Source organism: Patagioenas fasciata, chromosome 2, assembly GCF_037038585.1.
Source record: "Patagioenas fasciata isolate bPatFas1 chromosome 2, bPatFas1.hap1, whole genome shotgun sequence".
In the NCBI taxonomy this organism is placed as follows: Eukaryota; Metazoa; Chordata; class Aves; order Columbiformes; family Columbidae; genus Patagioenas; species Patagioenas fasciata.
Window position 1 is genome coordinate 11,889,175 of NC_092521.1, and position 24,337 is coordinate 11,913,511.

At 46.0% G+C, this 24,337-nt stretch overlaps 1 protein-coding gene across 1 annotated transcript; it reads right to left on the reverse strand.

The window, feature by feature from the left end:
* Positions 1 to 9,444: 9,444 nt before the first annotated feature.
* MYC (MYC proto-oncogene, bHLH transcription factor) lies at positions 9,445 to 13,491 on the reverse strand. Its single transcript, XM_065831170.2, has 3 exons — positions 13,210 to 13,491; positions 11,601 to 12,303; positions 9,445 to 10,580 (listed from the first exon to the last, which is right to left on the reverse strand). The coding sequence occupies exons 2-3, from the start codon at positions 12,286 to 12,288 to the stop codon at positions 10,018 to 10,020; spliced, it is 1,251 nt and encodes a 416-aa protein (XP_065687242.1). The 5' UTR covers positions 12,289 to 12,303; positions 13,210 to 13,491; the 3' UTR covers positions 9,445 to 10,017.
* Between the last annotated feature and the right edge of the window lie 10,846 nt (positions 13,492 to 24,337).

Here is a 24,337-nt window from a genome sequence, read left to right on the forward strand (position 1 = left end):
CTCTGCGTCAAATCACGTGTAACCACGATACCCACCCTGCAAAGCAGTCACGACCAGGATGCTGATCCCTGAGCACTGCCACAGGTTACTCAGGCTGTATAGGCTCCATTCTTGGAAATAGTCAGAAGCCATGGTCATGGTCAAAAGGTCATGGTCCTGGGAAGCCTGCTCAAGGTGTCCCTGCTTGAAGATGTGGGTTGGACCAGGTGACCTCAGAGGTTCCTTCCAACCTCAACCCATCAGTGAGTCTGTGATGGAGAGGGAAGGGCATGAGGATATCCAGGGTTCCAACCACTTCACCGTGGCCCACTGGCAGCAGGAGGTAGCTCAACATAGAGGTAAATCACCGAAAGTTCATTGCAAGGACCAAAGGGCTGGATCGTGCACAGCAGAGTGGAAATTACTGTGCAACTCCACAGCCTGGCTTGCCTCCAGCATTTTCATGAGGTTGTTATCACAATATTTATACTTTTAAAAAATCCAACGAGTTACAGTAATGCACTATGGGCATAGTCCTTCTAATATTTTTTTTTTTCCACCTAGGAAGAGATTATACCAGGATAAGCATTTTTATTCCAGTGTTATGGGATGAATTTGGGATTGGAATGATGGTCGTGGTGCAAAGTCCTGCAAAATCGAAACCTGGCACCCAGGCTGCTCTCACCCTGACCCCTCTTTGCTGGGTCTCTGCTTCGCCCCAGCTGAGCCACAGTCACACCGAGGCCAAGGAGAAGAGGGGACAGCTGTCTGTGCTTGGGTGGTGCAATTAAGATATGGCAGCAGCATGGTATTTTTGTGTAACTAGGCAAAAATAAGGTAAGGCATCAGCTGAGCTCATTTCATAAACCAAAGTAAATGGAACAACAGCACATTATGGAGTATATACCTTTATACCTAAACTTCCTGCTGCAAGCTGTGGGTTACTATGTTTTCCCACCCACTCCAGAACTGTCCACTCGAGGTGGTTACCAGAAGAAACCCCCCAGCAGAGACAATGCAAGTCCTGAAATTAGTTAAAACTGGAACGGGCTGTAAAACTTCATGAAATCCTGTCTGCCCTTTGGTTTTAAATTTGATTTGGCTGAACCAGTTTTCAAATGGGCTGGAGAGCCAGGACGGGCCAGTGGGATCACCCTGAGAGGCAGACGGTGGAAATTCACCTCCTCATGCCTATGTTGATCAGAGCAGTGTCCCCCTCTACCAGGGAGGGTGGAGTCCTTTTCTGATAAAAGGCTGAGCTCAGCAGACATTAAAGGAAGGTTGTTACTAAAGATCAAAAGGTAGGAACGGGAGATAAAGCTGCAACATTTGCAAAGTTACCAGAGCCTTGCAGTGAGAGTAAAGAGAGAGATGCTGCGATGCTAAATGAATGGAGCAATCTAGATAACGATATCAGAATTAAATTAATTAAGATTAAAGAAAGATTGCAAGATTACGGTTGTAATCCCAGCCCTGCTGGAGTCAATGACTGTTTTGTGGTTTGTGTGGGGCTTGATGAAGAGGCCAAGATTTTGCTTCCAATGCATAACAAGACGAAGGAAGGTATGAACAAAAAGCTAGTTTACAAAGAGCCAATTAAATTAGGGAATAATTGAGCTGTGGTGGCCTCATAGTCACAAAATCGAAACCATGCATGGCTGGAGCATCCAGCAAGATAAATACAATGTGGATCAACATCATCACTGATCTGTACACTATAGGGCTTTCATCATAGAATCATATAGATTGGAAAAGATCTTTAAGATCAAGTCAAATAGTTACCCTAACATTGCCAAGTCCACTGTGAAACCATAACCCTACTCACCACATATACAAGTCTTTTAAACCCCTCCAGGGATGGGGACTCCACCACTTTCCTGGGCAGCCTGTTCCAATGCCTAACAACCCTTTCCATGAAGAAATTTTTGCTAATATTCAGTCATGATGGCTTTAGACTGGCTATGGTAGGATACCAGATTTGCCATAACGTCTGGCAGGACAAAGTTTTCTGTTCTGTTCTATTCTATTCTATTCTATTCTATTCTATTCTATTCTATTCTATTCTATTCTATTCTATTCTATTCTATTCTATTCTATTCTATTCTATTCCATCCCATCCCATCCCATCCCATTCCATTCCACTCTACTCTAAAATTTAAACCAACGAAGTGAGATCATGCTGGATCAGCACTTTGCATCGTGCAGACCTGGCGTATCTGTTTCAGGAGCCACCACTCTTCAGTGGGATTTACTGTTCCTCTAAGCAAGCTCCTCCAGGGCCAGCAACAGGCACATTTACAGAGGAACCTCTTGAAAACATCAATTGAGCTTAAAATCTTCTGGCACGTAGCATTCCTGTACAGTAGTGCATTACATTAATGGGAATTTGGCCACCGATGTCAAGAAAAGGGAATGTGAAAAGGAGTTGGAGGGCTGGGGCAGCCCCACGGCCAGGCAGCGCGGTGCAGCTGCACAGACCTCCGTGGCAGTCACCTCACTGCCCAGATAATTTGCTCCAGCTGCTAAGCAGGTCATAAATATCTGGTGATTATTTTGGCCCCTGGAGCCCTGTTAATGCTTTCACAGTTTGCGTTCACTGTTTTGGGTGTCACACTCTGGTCTCAGTTTTAGGGCAGCATGCTGAAGTGAGTGGGGAAGGGGTGGATTCATTTTGATCACGCAGCAGAAATTGAGTTTCAAATAAAAGTACAGATGCTGATGAAGACTTTTTCCCTTGTAAAACATGGGAAAATGCCGTATTTGTTCCATAAGGGCAGGAGTCTATTTTTTTTTTTCTCTTTCACAAATGCAAAAGGAGGAAAACGTTTGCTGTTTTAAAGAGAGGGAATAATATGCTACATAGTTGAATCACTTTGATGTCAATTTTATTTTGCAATCACTTAATAAGATATTCACTTAGCCTTTTACATTCCCTCAAAGTGTAGAAGTCTATGCACAATACAATATTATCTTACTCTTTACTATAACGATGAACGATAATGAGAACACATAAGAAGATTTTACTTGTGCCCAAAGAAAAATCTGCTTTACCCCAGAAGAGAAGGATTTTGCAGATCAAATTAATATTATAAAACCATACAATTTGTTAAAATAATATGTCTTTTCTTCTCTGAACCCACTATGAATCACAGTGTCTGCATGCAAATACATGGTGAACTATGAGAAACCGATAGGGTTTTTTGTAAAATTTCTGTCTATGAAAAATACCTGGTTGATAAAGCGAAAAAAAAACAACACAAACCAAAACCAAAACAAAAGCAAACTAAAAAAACCCCACCTCTGTTCCACTCCTGCCCATCATATTTATACAACATTAAAAGTCTAATATTTGAAAGCTAGATTGCAGCTGTTCCATAGAAATGCTGTTAAAACCCAGCCTAATCCAAGGCAGAAGTATCTTTGTTCAAGTTACTCAGAAACTAACAGATCGTGTTTGATTCCTCTCTGAAATCAGTATGTGCATGGAACATGGAATACAGCATAGTGTCTGCACAAATAGCTTCTTACATCATTTCAGTTCAGATTCTGGTTACTCTTCTGTTCCTATATTTAATGTAAAGCCTAAAAGTAAATTTTAATAGTAAAGTGTGAGATAGCAGAAAAACCCTGATAAAAACATGGAATGGAAAGGTCATCTTCGCTGTCTGATCCAGCATCCCCAACATATTTTCTAGATTTTTATTCATTTTTAAGTACTTCAACATTGGCCTTCCTAAAGCACTGTTGTTGGAAAGCCTTGTTCTGGTAGCAGTTATTACTGAGCAGTTTTCTTTCTTTGGACACGTATGACACAAATAAAACCAAACTGTGTCAGGAGTGACTGTAGTGCAGTCAAATGAAAACCCAAAGAATTCTAGGAAACAGTGTTGCCTATCAGAGTGAATAAACCCAGATAACCTACATAAATCAGACAGAGACTGCACAACGTCCAGTGCTGGGGTAAGAGCCCCCCTGGTATTGCAGGTGCCACTTTTCTGCAGGGGAGGAAGAGTGGGGATGTTTTCGTACCATGGGGAAGCATGCAAACCTTTAGTTCACATTTGCTGTACCTACACAGTTGCAGAGTTAATCCCTCTTCCCTCAATTCATCCGTAGCACAGCATGGCCTTGGTCAGAAGCCAAAAGAGCTTTGTAGGACACTCAGCTGTGCACTAGATCACAGGAGCTACCTGCACTGAGGGGTTTTGTTTGGTTCTGCTGTCGTCACGGAGCAGATTAATGGGAGAAAAAGGAGTGGAAAGAGGCTCTCACTCTGGCAGCTGCATCCCTCCGAGCAGCCCCTCGCACACGTGTGGCGCCTGCATGAAAAATGTGCTGGAAAGGGGAGAGCTGCTGCGCAACTGCAACCCGCAGCCATCCCCACATCCCCAGGGACGTCCGAAGGGATGGGTTTTGTCTGGGTTTTTTGGGTTTTGGGGTGGGTTTGCCTACTCACAGTAGTTGTATATAAAGCATAATTTCTGTAATTTGTATTTTTTTTTCCTCCTGCTATTTCTGTCCTCTTTCATCATGGATAAATTAGCATGAAGGAAGCTGATGGGGCTAATTAGTTCCAAGCAGCGTTAATTTCTCTGCTTGGAACTCTTTGTTACCCAGTCAGATTGCTCCACTTTCGCAGCTTATGTTTTCAAACCTCTTCATTCATAACACCTAATCCTTTCTTTTTTCTTTTTCTTTCTTCTATTTTTTTTTTCATTTTGCTCCTATAGGGAAAACATAATTCCACGTAACTGGGACACAGAAACTCATTGGAAATTACACATGGATGCAAGAAACATTTTGCCTTGAATGGAAATGCATTCAACAAAACAGTAGCCATGGCAAGACATACACAAGGGGTGAGTTTAGTAGCAAAATGTAACCACCATAATATCTAATGTCAGGAACTAACTGACCCAGCTCTTTCTCCTAGGCTTGTGTAGAACAAGGAATGGTTCCATAATTCTTACATCAAGCTGGAAACTGCAGTGCTCATGGGAATAAGCGATGTAGCCATCAAAGCCAGCCAGAGTTGTGCAGCTCCGCTTTCATCCAGTGACTTTGCCCTCGTGGCTTCCAGCACAACCAGGCAGATGTTCCTCAAAGCTCAGGCTGCCATGTGCTGGTGGCAACTTGAAGCAAGGTTGGCTCAGTAACCACAAATATTAAATAGTCTTGGCAAGTGGCAAATGAAACATTTTCATATGCACTAATATTTACCACCAAGGGTCATACTTCTTACACCATAAAAATGAACTTATCTCATTTCCTAGGAAGATGGAGTCTGGGCACACTTAGGGACAAGGTCCTCGGCTTATGTAGAAACTTGAAAAAATACCGTGTCATATAGTCATACAGTCAAGAACTGGAGAAGAAAAGGCAGAGAGGGGACCTTATTTATGCTTATAAATACCTCAAGGGTGGGTGTCAAGAAGATGGGACCAGACTCGACTCCTTTCAGTGGTGCCTAGCGATAGGATGAGGGGCAATGAGCACCAACTGAAGCACAGGAGGTTCCATCTGAATATGAGGAGAAACTTCTTTACTTTGAGGTGCCAGAGCCTGGACCAGGCTGCCCAGAGAGGTTGTGGAGTCTCCTTCTCTGGAGACATTCAAACCCACCTGGACACCTTCCTGTGTGATCTGCTCTGGTGAACCTGCTTTAGCAGGTGGGTTGGACTGGATGATCTCCAGAGGTCCCTTCCAACCGCAGCCATTCTGCGATTAAGAGGTGGTGTTGTCACTGCTTGGCCAGTGTCTCACCCAACCCTGTTCCCACCTGGATGCAGGGGAAGTGTGCCTTTTCTGTGATGTGTGTTGCTCACACTGCTGAGCCCGCTGCCTGCAGCAAGATGCTCCAAACACTTGCACCCTCCTTTCGCTCAAGATGCCTGTAGAAAGCAAATGGCAGAATTAGGACCACCATCCTTTGGCTTCTTAGCTGTTATTCTGAATCTTAGATAACGTTTTCACTCTTACTTGTCCCCACTGACTCTATAGCTATGCCTGAGATGGCATGTAGGCAGGTAAAACCTGCTGAACTTCAAAAGTTTTGTACTGGAAATGAAATCTGGCTTCTGTGGCTCATCTACCTCATTTCTTGATTTTTTTTTTAATTTTTTTTTTTTTTTTTGCTAGGCAGATTTAGGCCTCGTCTGCATGGAAACCTCAAGGGGAAATCAGGGGTTAGTTTTCAGTCAGCAGAGCCTTTTTTCAGAAGCTCCTTTTAAATGAGGAAACAGCAAGCCCATAAGCTGGGAAGTAGATCCTGAGTCTCTTCCCAAGCTGTCTGCTTGTGTTAGGATCTCCAGTCATTCAGTGTTATTTTTCTGATAATTTGTTGTCAGATGACTTTGACACAGATTAAAGTAAAAAAAACAGTTAAAAAAAAATCCAGCATATCAGAAGATGGTTCATCTCTGTAGATGAAAAAAACACCTCTACCTTCTGTTTTGAATAAATTCAGATTTTAACTGAAGTGACCTGACTTATTTCCAGTTTACAGTAATTCTATTCCACTTACCTGAAATTCTCCTTTTAGTACAAGTCTGATGAAATATTTGCCATCTCTCAACTGCATGCGATGGTTGCAAAGTGCTACAGGAGAAAAAGTGGCTATGACAGGGGCAGGTAAAGTGATTTCTTTATAGGTAGTGATAAAATTTTCAAGAGCATCCTCCACTAGCACGGGCCTGTTGCCCTGGAAGAGACGTGGAATTTCCACAGACTCAGACTGGAACTGAATTAAGCTGACACAGGTGCTTTTGTACATCCCAAGTCTCCCCAGTATATTCTGTGTAGTTACATTGAAGTCATTCAGATCATTAGTTGTCTGGAAAGACAGGACTACACAAAACAAAAATGAAGCTGGAAGCCTAAAAATCAGTATAATTAAATGAGAACAGTGAGAGTATTTGATAAGGGCAATTTTATTTTCACCGTGATGGTTTGTTTCTGGTTTCCTTTGATGCCATATTTTGCCTAATGTTTTTCTTGAAGCGAAGTGGCTCGAAATCTCCTGTGAAACTAAAGGAGCAGAGAGATGAAGCTAAAAATGCCCTTTGTATTTCAAGAAGTGTTTTGGTACAGCTGTTTGGCAAGCACTGTAAATACTTACTGCATTTTATTTCAAGGCTCAGAGGCTTCTTTTATAAGCTTACGTCCTTTATTGCTCCAAAACAGCAGCAAAACCCAACATTTTCCCATCCATATACAATGTGTTACTAACAGAATCCAGCCCAGAAACTCTGGTGGGATGTCTGTGCCTTTCGAATGTCCTAACCTCTCATGTGGAGTTGGAAAGTGGAAGCCACCTTCTTCTTCATTGTCATGACAGTTTAATGACTGGGAGATGTTGTTCACCCCTGCACCTATAGGCTGTGTTAAATTTATATGTTTTTTACTACATTCTTTTGGTGCTTCATAATCCTTCAACAATGTAAGAAACATCATAAATACCAAACATCATCCCGTAAAATCATCACCCTTTAGAGTGGTAATTTGGAAAATTATTCATGATCTGGTGTACTCTTCCAGTAGGAAAGTGGCAAGCGGAACTGATGCTCAATTAAAAGATGAGAGCGAGAAATAAAATAACTGAAAGTATCCTGTTCATCAAAAGACCAAGGACCTTAACAAACTTAACAAACCTATTCTCCAAATGATTTAAGAAGCTGACAAATAAGGAGAGGTTTATTAATTACTGTGGTCTAACCTCATTTCACGGAAAGAAATGAGGGGGTTTTGCTAGTACATCAAAATGGGATCCAAAGGTGACAGAATTCCTTCATGGTTTGTGCACGGATCTACACCCCTTGGTTTGTTTCAGAGGATGGTGATGCAGTCAGAAATTCTCCAACAACCGCTCACTTCTGTTCCGAAGCAATATCTAAAGCAGGGCGCACGCCAAAAGGCACGTGAAATTCATGTTCTTTTAAAATACGTTATCCTGTCTAATAAAAGGTAGAACTTTTCTGTTATTCAGAGATGGATGATGTCCTGATTTACGGTTCAGATACAAATAAGAGTTTCATTTCACATCATCCTTTTTCCTTAGAAGTGAATATCTGAATCACACACTGAGAAAAAGCAACTGCAGACCGCTTCTATAAACCCAGTTACAAGCAAGTGGTACAGACAAATTTAAGAAAAAAGCCTTACTTTCTCCCAGTTTTCTTACAGATTTTTTTTTTTCCCGCAAGAAATCTTCAGCCCAGCACCTAAAGCACCTCACCAAATGGGATTTAGGCACTCATCTTCTTCTGGAAGCCCCTAAACCATTACCATAGGCTTTGGCATCTACCCACTCCATAAAACGCTCCCCTCCGCTCCCCCACCCCATATACACTCACACTCAGCCCTTCTTCCTACTCTGAACTCAAAAGCAATAGAAAAACTGAACCCTCACCCCAGTTCAGTTGCTGGTGTTATCTGGCAGCATTGCTGTCTGAATGGTTGGAAGCCAAGCAAATATGTATTTAACGGGAATTATGAAAATCGAAAAGTACAAGGTTCAACTTTTTGAAAAGCACCTTCTTGCCCCACATCAAAGGGCTCATTGATTTCTTGCTCAAGTTTTGACCGAAGTGATAAGTGGGTGAAAGGAGGTGGGGAAAAGAGCAAATCTAATCTTAGGAGCTGTGTCAAGCAAGTACCTTATGATCCATCTGAAGCTGATCATGAGACAATTCCTGAAAGTAAATAGGATTTAATAAGCCTGGCAAATGTTACAAATCTATCTGAGCATATTCTCCAGGTGATAAATAGCTCATCTTTTCCCTTGCTCCCATAGTATGTTTTTGTGTGCCCTTGTCCTTTGTATTCATTGAAATCCCAAGTAACTCATAGCAATGAAGTGTTCAACTGTTTGACCAGGAAGACTGGCTCTGCTGATTTCAGCACTTAGAAAGGGAAACTGCTCTGTTCTTTTAACCACTTCAACACTCACCACCTCGGTTTATTTTCTTATCCCATTTAATTTCTGTTCAACATCAAACAGGAAGCAATTAAGGTGAGTCTACAACAAAGCCACCCTCAAAACACATAGCTGGGTCCCTAGTTCAGAATGAAGGTCATGCCCTGAAAATGTTGTTACACGCATTTGGAAGGAATGCAAAGCCCATGTGTTGTGGTGACTGGTGTTAAAACAGAACACCTAACTTTTATTTTCAGGAGACAGATGACAGTGGTCAAGACAGACACTGTTACCAGCACCTTGAGGCACTGGTGGGAACACGGGTTGAACAAAAAAGCGCATTAGATGGATTATTTTAATCTGCTGGAATTAATAGAAGGGGGTAGGAAGAAACCCAATTCCTTACCAGGCCGCAAACAATCATAATTTCCTCTCATCTAACTCCCCTTAGACTTTTGTCAGGTCACTGCCATGACGACAGGGAGAGGGATGTCATGGAAATAAGCATCTAATGACAACAGTGTGAGACAAAGCAAAGTCTTTACACAGGATTTAGCTAATTATATTTTGGGCAAATATTTATTTATCTAAAAACAAAATAAAAATCATTTTTAAAAGAAAAAATGTATTTAAATAAAAAACAAAATTGTGAAATGTTATGGCACAGAAGTTCAAGACAAGTATAAATCCAGTTGCCACAACTGCTGCGTATTAATGTTGCACATTTTTCTATAAAGACTTTATTAAAGGTATTTACATGGCAATAAGATGTGTAAATATATACAGCAATCTGGGGACAACTTTTTTGGGGATTTCATATGAAAAATGCCTTAAATACAAAATTTTAAAAGAAAAAAAAGTTGAAAAGTTCATCCCCAAGCATGAAGAATGTCCCATCATCCCTTATGCCCAAAGTATCAATTATGAGGCAGTTTTGAGGTGCTGGCCAAACCCTTGGGAGATTCAGCCAAGGTTGTGTAGTCTCAAGTTAAATCGCACAGCATGCAGTTGCAATAGTTCCATACTCGATGGACTGGTGTAGTTCATGAGTGATATTAAAAACACTAATATTTTACCATAGGTTCAGTCTAGTTTGGGTTATTCTGAGCGATGCCCAAGAGTTCCTATGCACAAGAGTTCCTTAGCTGCTCGAGTTTGTGTTTCAACTGTTCTCTCCTCCGCCTCAACTGCTCTTTCTCTGCAATCAGTCTGTGTTCATCTGACTGAATGGAAAGAACGTACTCCGTTGCTTTTTTCAGGATGACAACCTTGGGCGCCTTTTCGTTGTTGGCCACCTCTGGTATCTGGTCACGCAAGGCAAAGAAACTCAGCTTCAGCTCATTTCTCCTCTGGCGCTCCAAGACGTTGTGCGTTCGCCTCTTGTCGTTCTCTTCAGAATCTGACGTGCGGGGACTCGAGCATTTTCGGTTATTGCTGATCTGTTTGAGGACTCTGCCACTGTCCAACTTTAGCCTTTTTGCAGCTGGGTATTCAACCTTGGTGGAAGGAGGAGCGGCATAATTGTGCTGATGGATGTTGACGTGACACCGTTTGAGGACCAGTGGGCTGTGGTGGGGCTTACTGTGCTCTTCTGATGTGTCTGTGCTGGACTCTGTGCTGGATTCCGATTCATTTGCTTCAGCTAATGTAACGACATCAATTTCCTCATCTTCTTCTTGTTCTTCTTCTGCAAGGGGGTGAAAAAAACATAAAAATTATTGTTTCAGCAGCTGACCTGTGCAGATACTCTCAAGACCACTGTATTTATAAGGGAAAGTTACTCTGAGCTGCACAGTGAGGAAGGAACCCACTGACAAACCCTTCTTAAACCCATTTGATCCTGCTGGACTCCACTTTCCCCAAGAGCCTTTCCTTTAAGGAAGCAACACTTCGAGTGCAATAGGACACGCGGACCGCGCTTCAAAACCCAGCTCCCTGATTTCAAAAGTTGCAAAGATCTTGCGTAATTCTGAGGAGCGCATGAAAGATAGCAGGAAAGTTTAACCTCGGTTGTCAGCAGTACAGCGCAATAAAGCTCTCAGACTCAAGCTGCCCTTAATTAAGGATTTAGAAGGCTTTGGCCACGCCTCAAAAGAAAGCTTACTTAACACACATGTGTATTCAGAGACATTTTCTGAATCTCTCTGGATCTGCTAATTTGTGGAAAATCCGAAAGGGAGAAAAAGGAAAGCTGAAGGACTTTTGAGCAGACACTCACTTTCAATCCAAATTTATGAGTGAGCGGAACACGCTGTCAAATACCTAAGGAAGCGTTTCTAAAACTTTCCCAGCCCCATTCACTCCTCTGCAGTCACTTTCACTAGCACCTCCCTGACTGCACATTCCCCCCGCGGCTCTCGAGTTAACTCCTTCCCGGCCCACGGGTGGCACCGGGAACAGCTTCACCGGGACACCGCACTGGAGACCGGCTCTGACCCCGTTACTAAAAATTCCTCTGTCCCTCCTCCGCCTTTTTTCTCCCCCTTTCCTCCCTCCACCCCTGGAGGGAAATCTGGGCTCCTTTTCCAGGAAATAAATTCGTCGTGAGTCTCTCCCTGTCTCGCTAACGTGGCATTTAAAAAAGCCCAAGCGAAGCGTGGGGGGGGAGAGGCGGGCGGGGGGCTGCCGTCTCGCTCCCCCAGCGGAGCCCCCAAGGCGCCGTGCGGGTTTCCACTCCCTCTCCCGAACACGCGTGGGCCCCACTCACCCGAGTCGCTGCTGGTGGTGGGCGGTGTGTCGACGCCCAGCAGGGACGCGGGGCTGGCGCCGGGCGGTCCGGCCCGCGGAGCCCGCTCGCTGAGCGGGTAGGGGAAGACGACTGAGGGGTCGATGCAGTCCGCAGCGGCGGCGCCCAGGTCGTGCAGGTAGAGGCCGGCAGAGGCGACGGGGGAGCCGGCGAGGCCGGGCGGCGGCGGCGCGGAGGGCGGCGGACCGGGGCGGGTGGCGGGGCCCCCCTCCCGGCGGGCCGCCTGGTAGGAGGCCAGCTTCTCGGAGACCACCTTCTCCAGCTTGGCGGCGGCGGAGAAGCCGCTCCACATACAGTCCTGGATGATGATGGACTTGACGAAGGACTCGTCGTCCGGGTCGCAGATGAAGCTCTGGTTGACCATGTCCCCCCCGAGGAGCTCAGTCACTATCTCCAGCTGGTCGGCGGTGGAGGGGAAGCAGGAGGCGGCGGCCAGACTGGAGCGGCGACTGGGGGAGAGTGGCGGCGTCGGCAGCAATTCAAACTTCTTCCAGATGTCCTCGGACGGGGCGGGGGGCTGCAGCTCGCTGCCCCGCTGCTGTGCCGCCAGGTAGAAGTTCTCCTCCTCCTCCTCGAAGTAGAAGTAGGGCTGCACCGAGTCGTAATCGTAGTCGTAGTTCTTGCTGGGGAAGCCGGCGCTGAGCGGCATCGCGGCGGCTGGTGCCTGCGGGCGGCAGAGAGGAGAGGGGGGTGCTCGAGTGAGCTTCGCTCTGCCGCGGGGATCGGCTTCCCCGGCCTCGGCGGGACCACCAGCCCCCCCGGCGTGCGGTGCTACCTCCCGGCTCCCCACGCCGGGCCGGCGGGGAAACGCGCAGTCGCGTTTAGTAATTAAAAAAACGATAATAAGAAAAAAAATGCACAACCTCCCTTCACCCGCGTCCAAGCTCGGCAGGGCAACCGGGCGGCGCGACCTGATCTACCGAGGGATCGGCTCCCGGGCCACCCTCCCCGCGATCGGGGGCTCCCCGGGAGCGGCTCCCGCAGCTCGGCCGCCCTGCGCCGCCCGGTGCAGCTTAGCTCAGATCGCCTCCCCGCCCGCCGCCCCTCCGCGCTCACACAGGGAACAGCTCCGGCCGGCACGGAGCCCCTGCTCTCCCGGAGTCGCAGCGCCAGCCCCATCCCGCGTCCCCCGGAGGGAAGGAGCGGCGAGCGCCCGACAGCTTCCAGCCGAGAGCTGGGCTACTCCCCAGCTACCCACCTGGGCAGCGCACGGGGACGGACCTTGGCAAACTTTGCCAAATCGTGTAATATATACATATATACACGCATATATATGCATATAAGCAATACTTGCAATAACCATGACCTTTCCTTGCGGGGAAACAAATGCATCCCCCCACACCACCCTCCTTTCTCACCCCAAAAAATTAAAATCCGAGCACAAGAAAAAGGATGAGGAACGCCGGTGCCGGTGCCCCGGCAGAGGAGAGCGTCCCTCGGGAGGGACCGTCGGTATCCACGTCCGCGGAGCGCAGCTCCGCCGGCAGCCCGGGTGTCACCAGCCCGTGTCAGTCCAACGCCACAACCGCGAGGGATCGAGTGATGGGAAAAGCAGAGCCCCGCAACTCACCGGCTTCTCCAACGCGCCAGCTGGGAAACGTAGCGAGGCAATTATTGCGGGCGGCGCGGGGAACGACAAAATGAGGAAAAAAATTATATATGTAGTAAAATATAATTAAAAAGAACCACCGGAAAGTACGGTGGAAAAAAAGAAAAAAAAAAAGGACAAAACGTCGGGAGAATGTATCGCTCTTCCTCCCACCACGGGTTCAAAAACACACGGAGCAGCGGAGAGAAGCCGCCTTCCCGGCGTGCAGCAGATTGTAAGGTCCAAGGCGGCGCGGCGCGCTCTGTCCGGTACAATAGAAGTTTAGTTGCTTTCCTCCTTTAAAGCGCCGGCGAGGGGCGGGCGGGAGGTGCCGCGGGGGCGGGGGCAGCACCGCGGGGCCCTGCGCGCTCCCGCCCCGCGCTCCAGTCCGCGCCGCGAGGGGGCGGCCGCGCTGCCCCGCGCTTCTCCCCCTCCCGCAACTCGGCTGCGGAGAGATCCGCGCCGGCGCTTTTCTGCCGAGCTCCGCTGGGCGGGAGGGAGCGAAGCGCTGGGGGAGGCGATGCAGCTCCGCGGCCCTTTTTATTTATTTTACTGTTTTGTTTTTTTTTGCTTTTTACTACGAGCCGAGCAAGGAGAGGTCGGAAGTAAACATAGTAAAGAAAAAAATACTAGTAGGGATTAAAAGGCAGCTCCTGGCCGCTCCCCTCTTCCCGCCGGCTTTCCAGCAGGGAGAGCGCGATGCCCCCCGATGGCGGCGGCAGGGGAAGGGGCTTCGCCCTGTTCCTCTGCCCACCCTACAGAGGCCTCGTCGCGCATCGAGGGGAGGGGGGCGGCCGGAGGGCGGCGGGGAGGCGCTGGTTCCCGGCACAAAGGAGCGTGTGTGGTTCGGGCACCCCCAGCCCCGTCCGCCGCTTGATTATCCCGCCTCTGCCGGCGCCTGCAGAGGATTAAACGGGGAGAAGGAGGCTGCGGGGGGCGGAGGCGGAGCCCCACGGGGGTCACCTTGTAGCCACGCTCCCTTTGACGGTCCACGGGTGTGTCCCCGCCCCGGCCTTTGACGGCCCCCACTCGGACACCCACCGGTGGCCCCTTCCTCGCCCCAGGGCGACCCCCCGCCCTTCGGCCATCCCCGAGAGGGCGGTGAGCTGCAGCGGCTTCCGAGCCTCGGCGGGGCGCCCCCACACCCTCACAAATTGGTCCGGCCGGGACCGGGGCCCCGGCCCCGCCAAACCGTTATCTGCCGCCGGCGACCCGTGCGGACACCCCCGACCCCCGCCCGCGCAGCTCACGCACCTGCGGTTCCCCCCACCCCGAGCTGCACCCCGCGCACCCTACGGCCCTTCTCCCGACTGCACTGGGCTCCGCACCCACGGGAGATGGATGGACAACCCGGTGTGCCCCCTCAAAACGCTTCCAAGCCGCTGTCCCGTCCCTACCGCGGGCAGCCCCGCCGCGATTTTTTTATTGCTATATGTGTATTTATTTATCCCCAGCCCCAGCATTTTTCTAAGCGCACGGCGAGCTCCAGCCTTCGGGGGTGATCAGGGGCGCTGGGCCGCCCCGCAAGGCGAGAGGACTTCCCTCCCCACGCCCCGATCTCCCCTCTTCCCCCCCATCTCGCATCTCCCCTCCCCCGCCGCGCTGGGGGCGGCCCCGTTTTCCCGCCGCCGCTGCCGTGGGGCCATCGCGCCCCCTGCCGGCCGGAGCGCGCCCGCGGGAGGCAGCGCCCAGCCCCCTTCCGCCCCGGGCACCTGCGGCTCTTCCGACCCCCCAGCTCCTCCGACCCCCCAGCGCCCTGGGCTGCGCTCCCCACCAAAAAACGCCTCCCTCCAAATACCCCCTCTGGTTTTTTTTTTTGACCATTTCTGCTGAGCGGCGTTTCGCCGAGCAAAGTGTCTGCAAACATCAAAGTCCTCACGGAGCAGAGGGCTGGAAGCAAAAGTTCGGACCACTTTCCCCTGCTCCATGTCCTGTCAGTAAGGGAGGGACAGTTTTACGCGGAAAGGGTGATAAAACAACCTAGAGCCGCTGTACGGTCATGACGTATTGTAGATGCTTCACCTATTGACATTTTCAGAATCGGATTTACCCTTGCTCAGAGATGGCTTAAAATACACCGCGCTATTTTTAAAAAACATCACCTCCTGTCTATAGTAGACCTTGCTGCTGTGAATGGAAATAACGTGACTAAAGGCAGGCCTGAACTCAGCCAGAGAGGTGCAAGTTCCAAATTAATCTAGTTACAACTAGTGTAGAAGTGGTGTGGGCACTTTTATCTATGCAAGAACAGCATCGGAGTAGCTGCATACACAATCAATGTCCTTAAAATTGTAAAAGCTGTTGAAGTTCAGCCAGAGCTGGTAATAGTAGAAATATTTTGAAATTACTTCCCTACAGATAGGGTTGAAAATCGTAATCCCATTCGTGATGCAATATAATCATAGGCAGAGCAATTAACTGCAGTATCGCAGAGGATTATGGCTTGAAGTGAGGAATAAGTAACATGAGCAGATGGACTCTTAAAATACCTCGTGTTCACATGAATGGAAAAACAGGAAAGGAGGACTGGAAGAAATGAGCTATTGAAACAATACAGCCTTTAGAGGAAACAGTCTTTAAAATATTCTATAGGATTTCTTCCGGTCTCTTGCAGACTGCATGTTTTCTTGTTTTTGGGGAGCCAAGAGGTGTGTGTACCAGTGTGGCTCTTACGTGGCAGTTTTAGCGTGGGTGAAGAAAGACATTCTGCTCTGATTTCTTATGTCCAGCCCCAGCCGTAAAAGAACACAGGCAAGGTATGAAATCAGTAAGTATAAATCTCCAGTAAAAAAGGCCATTTCGACAAAATAGCTGTTATATGGGAAAGAATAAATACATAACAGTAAGGAGACAGCAGAGTCAAGGTGATTGTTTTGACATCGTGGATTTAGTGATAAATGGGAAATAGGAGGGGGCTGAGCCAGCAGCCTGGGTGGAATTTATGTGTGATGGCAGAGTGGGAACCTGTGAGAAGCAGAAATGAAACTAAAACCTGAGAGAGAAGTGGAGATGGTGGAAAAAAGCTCTCACACCTCTCTGCGCCTGGAAACCCCTGAGATGATTTATAATGTCATGGCATACCTATGCCACCTACTGCATGCTTTATTTTCGCGAGACATCTGCCATTTCTTTTTTTCCGTGGACAATAAACCGTCTAAAAATTGTAGGGTCACCAAGAATTCTTAGCTATCTTCAGAAACTTCTGCTGAAATTTTCACTTGACCTCTCCCCATCTTTGCAGGTTGCTTGTCTTCCACTGGTGAGAAGTTGGAAAGCAATAGCTAGGTATTAATTAGTCCTGGAAAGTACTAACTGCTTGTATGAGACATTTACCCAAACAACTGCTGTCCTCGTGCTCAAAGCCGTTCAAACACATTTCGTGCACCTCTGTGCATCCCATAGCACCCGTGAGGGGAATGATGTCTCCACAACTGCCCCAGCCCACCAAAGGACCCTGGTCCGAAACGCAGGCCCACACTACATGGGCAAGAAGAATTGGATTTCCCTTATTACTATCAAAAAAAGATAAAAGAAATATGTTACTTTTTCATCTCTTTCAGTGGCTGTAATTTCTTTAACAATAGGAGGTGAGGTGTGTGTAGGCACAAGCTGACAGCGTTTCAAGACGCACAGCATTGACTAAATGAATGACATCTTCCCACCTCTCTCTTCCAGGCTCAGAAAGAATCACTAAGAAGTACCTTCTCAATGGACTTCCCCAGCACGAAAGAGAAATGCAGACGTCTGGGAGGGCTACTGTCCTTGTCTGTGTACTGGGGTGAAACACAGAGACCGAAATACATCATCTGTTGGAAACATAAGGGACCAGCACCCCTGCAGTTTCCGTCATTACTAGCCCAGTATAGCACCCCCAGCTGTGGGCTACAACTCCTTAGAATGATAATACGGTCTGCAGAAGAAAGCAGCAGGTTTTGTGGATGATATGTCATCAGTAAATATGAATGAGAATATCACAACTGTGTCATAATAAAATTAAAAATAAGATAAAATAAAATATTGTATTTTTAAACCACATGTAGTGTGTATCAAATACTGAAGTCCTCTCTGCTGTTGGAAGCCAAGACTGTGTTTGTCCTCACCTTGTAGGTATTCATGTTCAGACAGGGATGTTGCGGGCTCAAAGAAAGTGGCATCTGGTGTAACTTATTTATCTGACTCTCCCTCCTCCTCTCAGCTGCGTGCCCAGGGGTGCTTGTGGCAAACATGGCAGCTCCTTCCTCTACACCACGCTCCTCGAAAACTGCCAGCCTGTGATTCTCACTATGGAAAAAATTCAGACCATTTACTGCCGACAGGAAAAGGGAAACACACAGAATGAAAGAGAAGAAAACTAAATGAGGAGAGGGCTAGAGAAAGAAAGTGTTATTGTGACATTAAATTACTCCCTAAGCACTGCAGTGAGTACCACGACCCTCGCAGAAACCCACTGAAATCCCAAAAAACTAAGTTTTGTTATCAAAAGAATTAGGACAGAGCCTGAATTGTTTCTCTGGTTTGGGCTGTAAACACCAGACTTCAACCCAAACCAAAGGAGATTTGAAGTGATCCTACCCAGGATCTATAGTTATGACACTAATATTAGTATTAGTCTTAGTGTTAGTGTTAGTATTAGTATTAGTATTAGTATTAGTATTAGTATTAGTATTAGTATTAGTATTAGTATTAGTATTAGCATTAGTATTATAACGCCAACTATTTGGATGTCGAGCCTGGTTCATAGTTGACTTTTTAGTCTGACAGTGCATATGAAATCAAGTCTTCAGTGAAACTAAAACACTAGCTGTTTTTAAAGGCAGCCTGGCATCATACAGGTTTGTATCAGTATATTTTTAATGGTTGGACTAGATGATCTTAAAGGACTTCTCCTGTCTAAATGATTTTGTGAATCTATGATATTTGTCCTGCTTTATCCTCTTCTATTGATTGTAAAATAGAAGATGGCATCAGGAGTGAACACAGAAAAATATCTTCAATGTAAGGTAACTAATTTATTTTGAATACAGAGAATAAAATCCTTTTCACCACTTTTGTTTTTTCCATTGTGTGCAGCTTTTACCTTTTTTTTTTTTTTGCTTCAGGGTAAAGCTACCACAGCTGTTAATTTACCTTTGTATACAGACAGTTTCACTTTGCAGTTCTTTCAAAGTATCACAGTTACTTGGGTATAAAATATCAATTTGTTTTCAAGCAGGGAAGGCCTTGATTAGTTTAGTCTTACCTATATGAAATAAAACTGTTCAGATGTATATACAACTATTTTAAAATCTCTATACCAGCTATGTAATGATAGCTATTTTTGTTGTTTAAATACACTACCTGCAAACTAATTCAAATCCCATTGAAGCAACCCCCAAAAAATAAAAGTAGAGTTTGGATTAGCCCTTTCTACACGAATTAACACCTTTTGACATGGATAACTGGGAGGAACCGAGTTAACACCAATAGTTTTGGCATTCTTTGACAGAAGAGTGTTTTGTCCAGCTGTGTATTAAGGGTGAATTACAGGAAATCTACACTGATTTAAGTGCATGATAAACGAGAAGATCTCCAAGGCTCTTGTGAAAGATAAACAGTTATTTTTGAAAGTCTGGGTAATTTAAATTTCTCTTCGAAAATAAAAAGAGCTGTTTCAGAACAATCAGCCCCAAAAAGCTGGTCATGCATCCCCACAGCCTGCACATTCTCTGAATTTTATGCTTCAATTATCAGATTGTCAAGATGTCCCAGCTCTGCTTGATTAGGTCCTCTTTAAAGTATTAAGGCTATTTGCAACTACTTAATGATCCTTTCAGGTACCAACACTGTCAAGACTTTTGTTAATTTTAAGAGCTTTGATCTTCAGAGCTAAGATGGGATCAGAACCTCTCCCGTCCCATCACCTTGCTCCAGCCATTCCATGTTAGCCAGCAAGAGTTACTGAAGGATGCTCCCCATTCTGCACACTGTGGGCGACTGAATATCACTTGTGAGGCAGCAGGAATGAGTCTCTCTGCCTCCCAGTGCATGTGGAGCCCCTTCCAAGTTGCATCTCCAAGTGCAGAAGGTCCCTTTCCACCCAGCGTTAATGCCGTTGGGGGTGGGAAGGAGCTCCAGAGCAACAGCACAGCTGGGAGGGAACGAAGGATTGGAGGTTATTGGGCAGGTTTCTGTTAATATTCAAGAAAAATAAACAGCCCCTCCTGTAGCGACTTCCTCGCAGGTTTGGTATGAAAGCAGAGGAGCACGGAGCTCGCTGTAGATTTTACGGCACGTCCTGTGGAGGCACAGCTTCAGAAATATCTGAGTGTATCAGATATTATCTGGAGGAAGGAATGTGTCAGCTGACAGCGAGGCTGGAAACTATTGAAACTATTGTCAGCTGGACCTTTATCATATTTATCTCAAGTCTCTTTGAGAATTAATATCCAACAATCCTGTCCCCTCTCTACAAGCAGGTGAGAGTACACAACCCTTCCACAAATAATGCAGCTGGTTGCAAAATAGCTGCTTTAAAGCATCTGATTGCTACCGAATTAGCAGGTTCAGCCACAGGAAAACATTCTGGGAGTGAAAGTAGCCCCATAGAGGAAGAATCTCTAAAAAAGTATATAGTTACGGGCTTTGGAAAACACCAGAGATTGGAGGTGTTACTGGTCTTGCTGCCACTCTTAGGTGGTTGTATTTGATTTTTTGGGGAGGTGGAAGGATGTATGCAATCGAAAGTCCAGTTCAAGCTGCTGGTGAAGATTGTCTGAACTCCCTTTGGCTTCATGTTGAGTAAACTCAAGAGTGTAGATGTGTTCTGCTTGTCTTGCTTGGCAGGTGAAATGATGATGTTCTTATCATCAGCCCCTATATTAATCTTGGAGCTCCTGTTTGATCCTGTCTTTATGGGAGGGAGGAGATGAGTTTGTAGCAGGGAATTTGTAGGTATTTACAAGAAACATTTCTGACTTAAGGCGTCTGTCTTCCATGAGTTTCTGCTACCAAGTCATGTCTTCTTGGGTCTGGTTTACGGAAGAGAGCAGTCACATTTAAAAATTATGCTGGTGAGCTGGGAATGAGTACAGTTGGCCTCTGAAGTCAAGGACAAATCATTTTCAGTGCTATCTCAATGAAAACAACTTTCCAGCCATGTTCAACCAAAGTTATACTGACTCCAGTGCTGAGAAACACATACCAACGACTGCAAGCATTTGTTCTCTGCTCAAGTTGCGTGATGTGACACAGTGCATTCGTCCTCTGTTAGTGTGACGCTGACACCTTTCTCATGGGTGGTAGCACTTTGTGCAAAGCCTTTCAGAGTAGCTGCTCACAGCACAGAGCACGGCATTGGTGAACACACCGTTAAACTCAGTCCTAAAAGACATCGAATGGTTTCTAACTCTTCACACCTGGAAACCTTTTCATGCTTTCAGCTGTTACAGTCTCCTAATAATGTCATGTGGCTGCTGATGCTAATTTCTCTTTAGGTTTATTGCACTGTGCAGTTAATTCCAGATGGATTTGGGCATACGTAGCCAGGTATAGCTAAAGTGTTACTTTGGCTAGATCAGTGCTTGCAGGTTCCAAGGTTTCTGGGTCCTAATTGTCCCCGATCAGGCACTTGGGTTGAAGGGACAGCACTGAGAAGGGTGACCTAAGCCATCAGTCATAGTCATGTCAGCAGACTTCGGTCGTGCAGTGTCACAGCCTCTGTGTTCTTCCAAGCTCTTTTTTATGACCGTTGTAGCAGCATTTTTGTTACTTTCGGTGTAGTTTAGTTTAGCAGCAATCAGAGCAAATTCAGTGCTGTTTAACAGCACTTAGGCCAGACGTCTTGGGGAGATGAAGCATTCTTATCTGTGACTGCTGCTGCATTTTGAAATGAGCATGAGAGAGGGAAATACATCCACGAACATTTGCTGCCAGTATGGATTTAAAAGCAAAACACAGTCAGAAAGGCTACCAAAAAACTACTTAACTTGGCTGATAATTCAATTTGTTGATAAGAAAGAGGGAGTGTTTTGTCTCTCTATATCAGATAAGGGACTTATCACTCCCTGCGCTGCCGATGATGAACATGTTCATCTGGCAGATAGTGGCAATAAAGCCACATATCCCCTTTACAATGTAAGACATATGCTGCATCAAATGAAATTAAGGAAAATGGGTTTAGAACACTTCTTGGTAAATGCTTTTTAAACCAATTTATAATTAACCTGTGGAACCTCCTCCCGCATTTTGTTAGAAAGGGAAATACCATGCTTGAAAATGGATGTTTCATGTGAGCAATAATATAGAGACATAAAAAGTGTAAAAAGAGGCGAGAAAGGATGTCATTACTATGGGCTAGGACCGCCTGATTTAAGAGGTGGGCTGTAATAAAAAAATACAAGGTATTTTCTTCCCACACTATCCAAAGGTAGGTTGTTGTTACATATAGATGTATTTCTGCTCTGGTTGGCATTTTTTTAATATTGTACAACCAGACCCCCACAGGATTGGGGCCCACCTTTGTCAGGAGAACAAGCACATCCAGGAGAGAAGGACCTTCTGTCACAGCCATTTTCCAAGATGTCTGAAGCACAGTTTGATCCTGCAGTGCAGAAAGAGCCTAAAAGTGCTTGTGCTTTAATGTGCATTTTGTTGCCCAAGCTGGGGAGACCTCAGCAAGAAGATGTCAGAGACCACTGCATTGCTGCCCAGAACAACCATCTCATGTCTGGCTGCAGAGCCAGACCATTTACTTCTGCTGCTGAGGATGGTGAGGACAAAGAGACTACATCTGTTGGTACTCGCTGATGCAAACCCATGCAGTGGGTTGTACCCACACATCTGCATTGATCCACTCCTCAAGATTAAGTCTGAGCTTCAGAAAGCTTGTGTGCTCAACCAGGCTTTGACCTTGTAGGAGCAGTTCTGCTTCACCATACCTGGTTCTCCATGTTTTCGTTAAGCTTGTGCATGGCAGGAAACAGGCTAAATCTCCAAAAATGGCTGTGCTCTGTGTGCTGATGGACAATTCCAGGGGACTGCTGAGACCCAGCCTATCATCTAACACAGCTACCAGGGAACTGGGGCAACAGCCCTCAACTTTTTCTTTTCAGACCAAAAATTGATTCAGTCTTGCTACTAATTTGTGCTTATGTAGGGTGGTTTTGTTTTATTTTCTTATCTTGGAAGATTCTTGGTGTTGCCTAAGCCCAGTAATTCCTCCTACTGACATTCAGATGATGTCCCTTTCTCCATCTGGGGAGGTTTACAGAGGGTTGCAACTACGACTACATTGGCAAGAAAAGCTTTGATCAGAAATTAGCCTGACAAGGAGTGTGCTGAGGGATTAATGCAGAACTGACTTCATCATCAGCTGAGAGCTCTGTGGAGGAGGAATTTAGGTCCTTCTTACACCCTCAACAATGCAAAGCAGCCATCATCAACAAGGTGTTCCCCAGAGGACGCTAATCACTCTCCTCCCTCTTGATCAGCAGTTAAGAGTGTCTCTCTTCTTTCTACTTATCACCTAGTCAGAGATGCCAGAGGCATTTCTTAGAAGATAAGAACATTATTTACACCCAGCCTTAGAAGGGAAAGACAAGGTCGTGAGTGAGCTACAAGCATTATTGTTACTGTTATCAGTTGTATTGCAAAGGCACTTAACCATGCTCAGACCCCATCTTGTAGGGCCAAGTGTGTTTTACTGACCGTACTGCCTGCCCTTGCTCTAAAGGAGATTGTGAGATGTGCAGTGGGGAGGGAGATTTAGAGAACTAAAATGGGTTGTCCAACACTGTGTACAGGAATAGAGTTAAGGAATCTGGAAAGCCCCAGATTTTCTGTAACCTATCAGAGCCTGTGTGTTTGGGAAACAGGGAACATCTCTGCTTCCTATTCACTGCCATTAGGACTTATCTATAGATCCAAACTATACCACTTAAAGGATCTAGGATAACCCTTCTATACCAATATAGCTCTGGTCTAGTTCTTCTCACGTACATGTACCCTCCTGTGAGTGTCATGGGAAAGGACAATGAGAGATGGACCTTGCTTTTGGGGAGACCAGAAATGAAAAATAAGAATATATCACTTTACAACCATCTAGATGTGCTCCTTATTAAGGGCTGTGCATTATTTGCTTTTCTTTTTTGACAGACCACCACAAAATTTATATGAGTTAAGAGGTCGGACTGCTGAATGCTCCAGAACATCAAGTTCTACCTACATTTGTGATTAGAAGTTTAGGTGGGTATGTATGCCAGCCCCTACAAATCATGTGCTAATATCTACAGCTAATATGTTGTTAGTGCTCTGATGTTCAACCACAAAGTACTTCTGCCTTCAGCTTATGCTTTTCTTAGCTTCCCTTGTTGTTTATTTTTTTTTTGCCCTCAAAACAAAAAAGAGAATGATCCCTGATGATATTATGTCTATGAAAACAAAGGCTTTGTGTGTGTGCGCACGCGTGTGTGTGTGTGTGTGTGTGTGTTCACAGTCGAATTTACACAGGGTATTTCTAATGAGAAGGTGCAAGGTCTTCCTTACATTCTCATATTTACATGCTCGGTCATTCTGTCTTGCACTGCTGGCACTGTGAGATGTGCTATACACCTCCTTCAGAGTCCCAGAAGCTGCTGCCTGCTAAAAACTAGGTAGATGGGAAGTCTCCTGGATTGTTTTGCATGATGAAGATTCCTGACTGCCCTTAGGTTTTCTGTACTTGGAAATTTGGAGAACCCATTTGTAGGTCACTCAGAATCATAGAGGTGAAAGGATGTCGGTGTATTACATATCTGCAACATTATGGTAAAGACAGATACTGAACAACTTCAAACCAATAGACCTCAGTACCTGGAGACCCATGGCAGCTCAGAGCTTAGGCAAAATTCACTTACCTCACTTTGCCCATACAGGTTTTACAGCCTCTTCTGAGCTCAGCTTTTGATGGAGAAGGCCTCCACCATGGCTGGGTAGCTCTGAGGTGCCTCAGATACATCAGTGCATCACTGCATTATGACTTTTCACCAAAGCTGCAGTGTAGACCTGCGCCTACTGCTGAAAACCTCAGGGAAACATCTGGAGGAAGAAGAGGGGTGGTCATCTACAGATGTGTACAAGTAGTTTGTCTAAATAA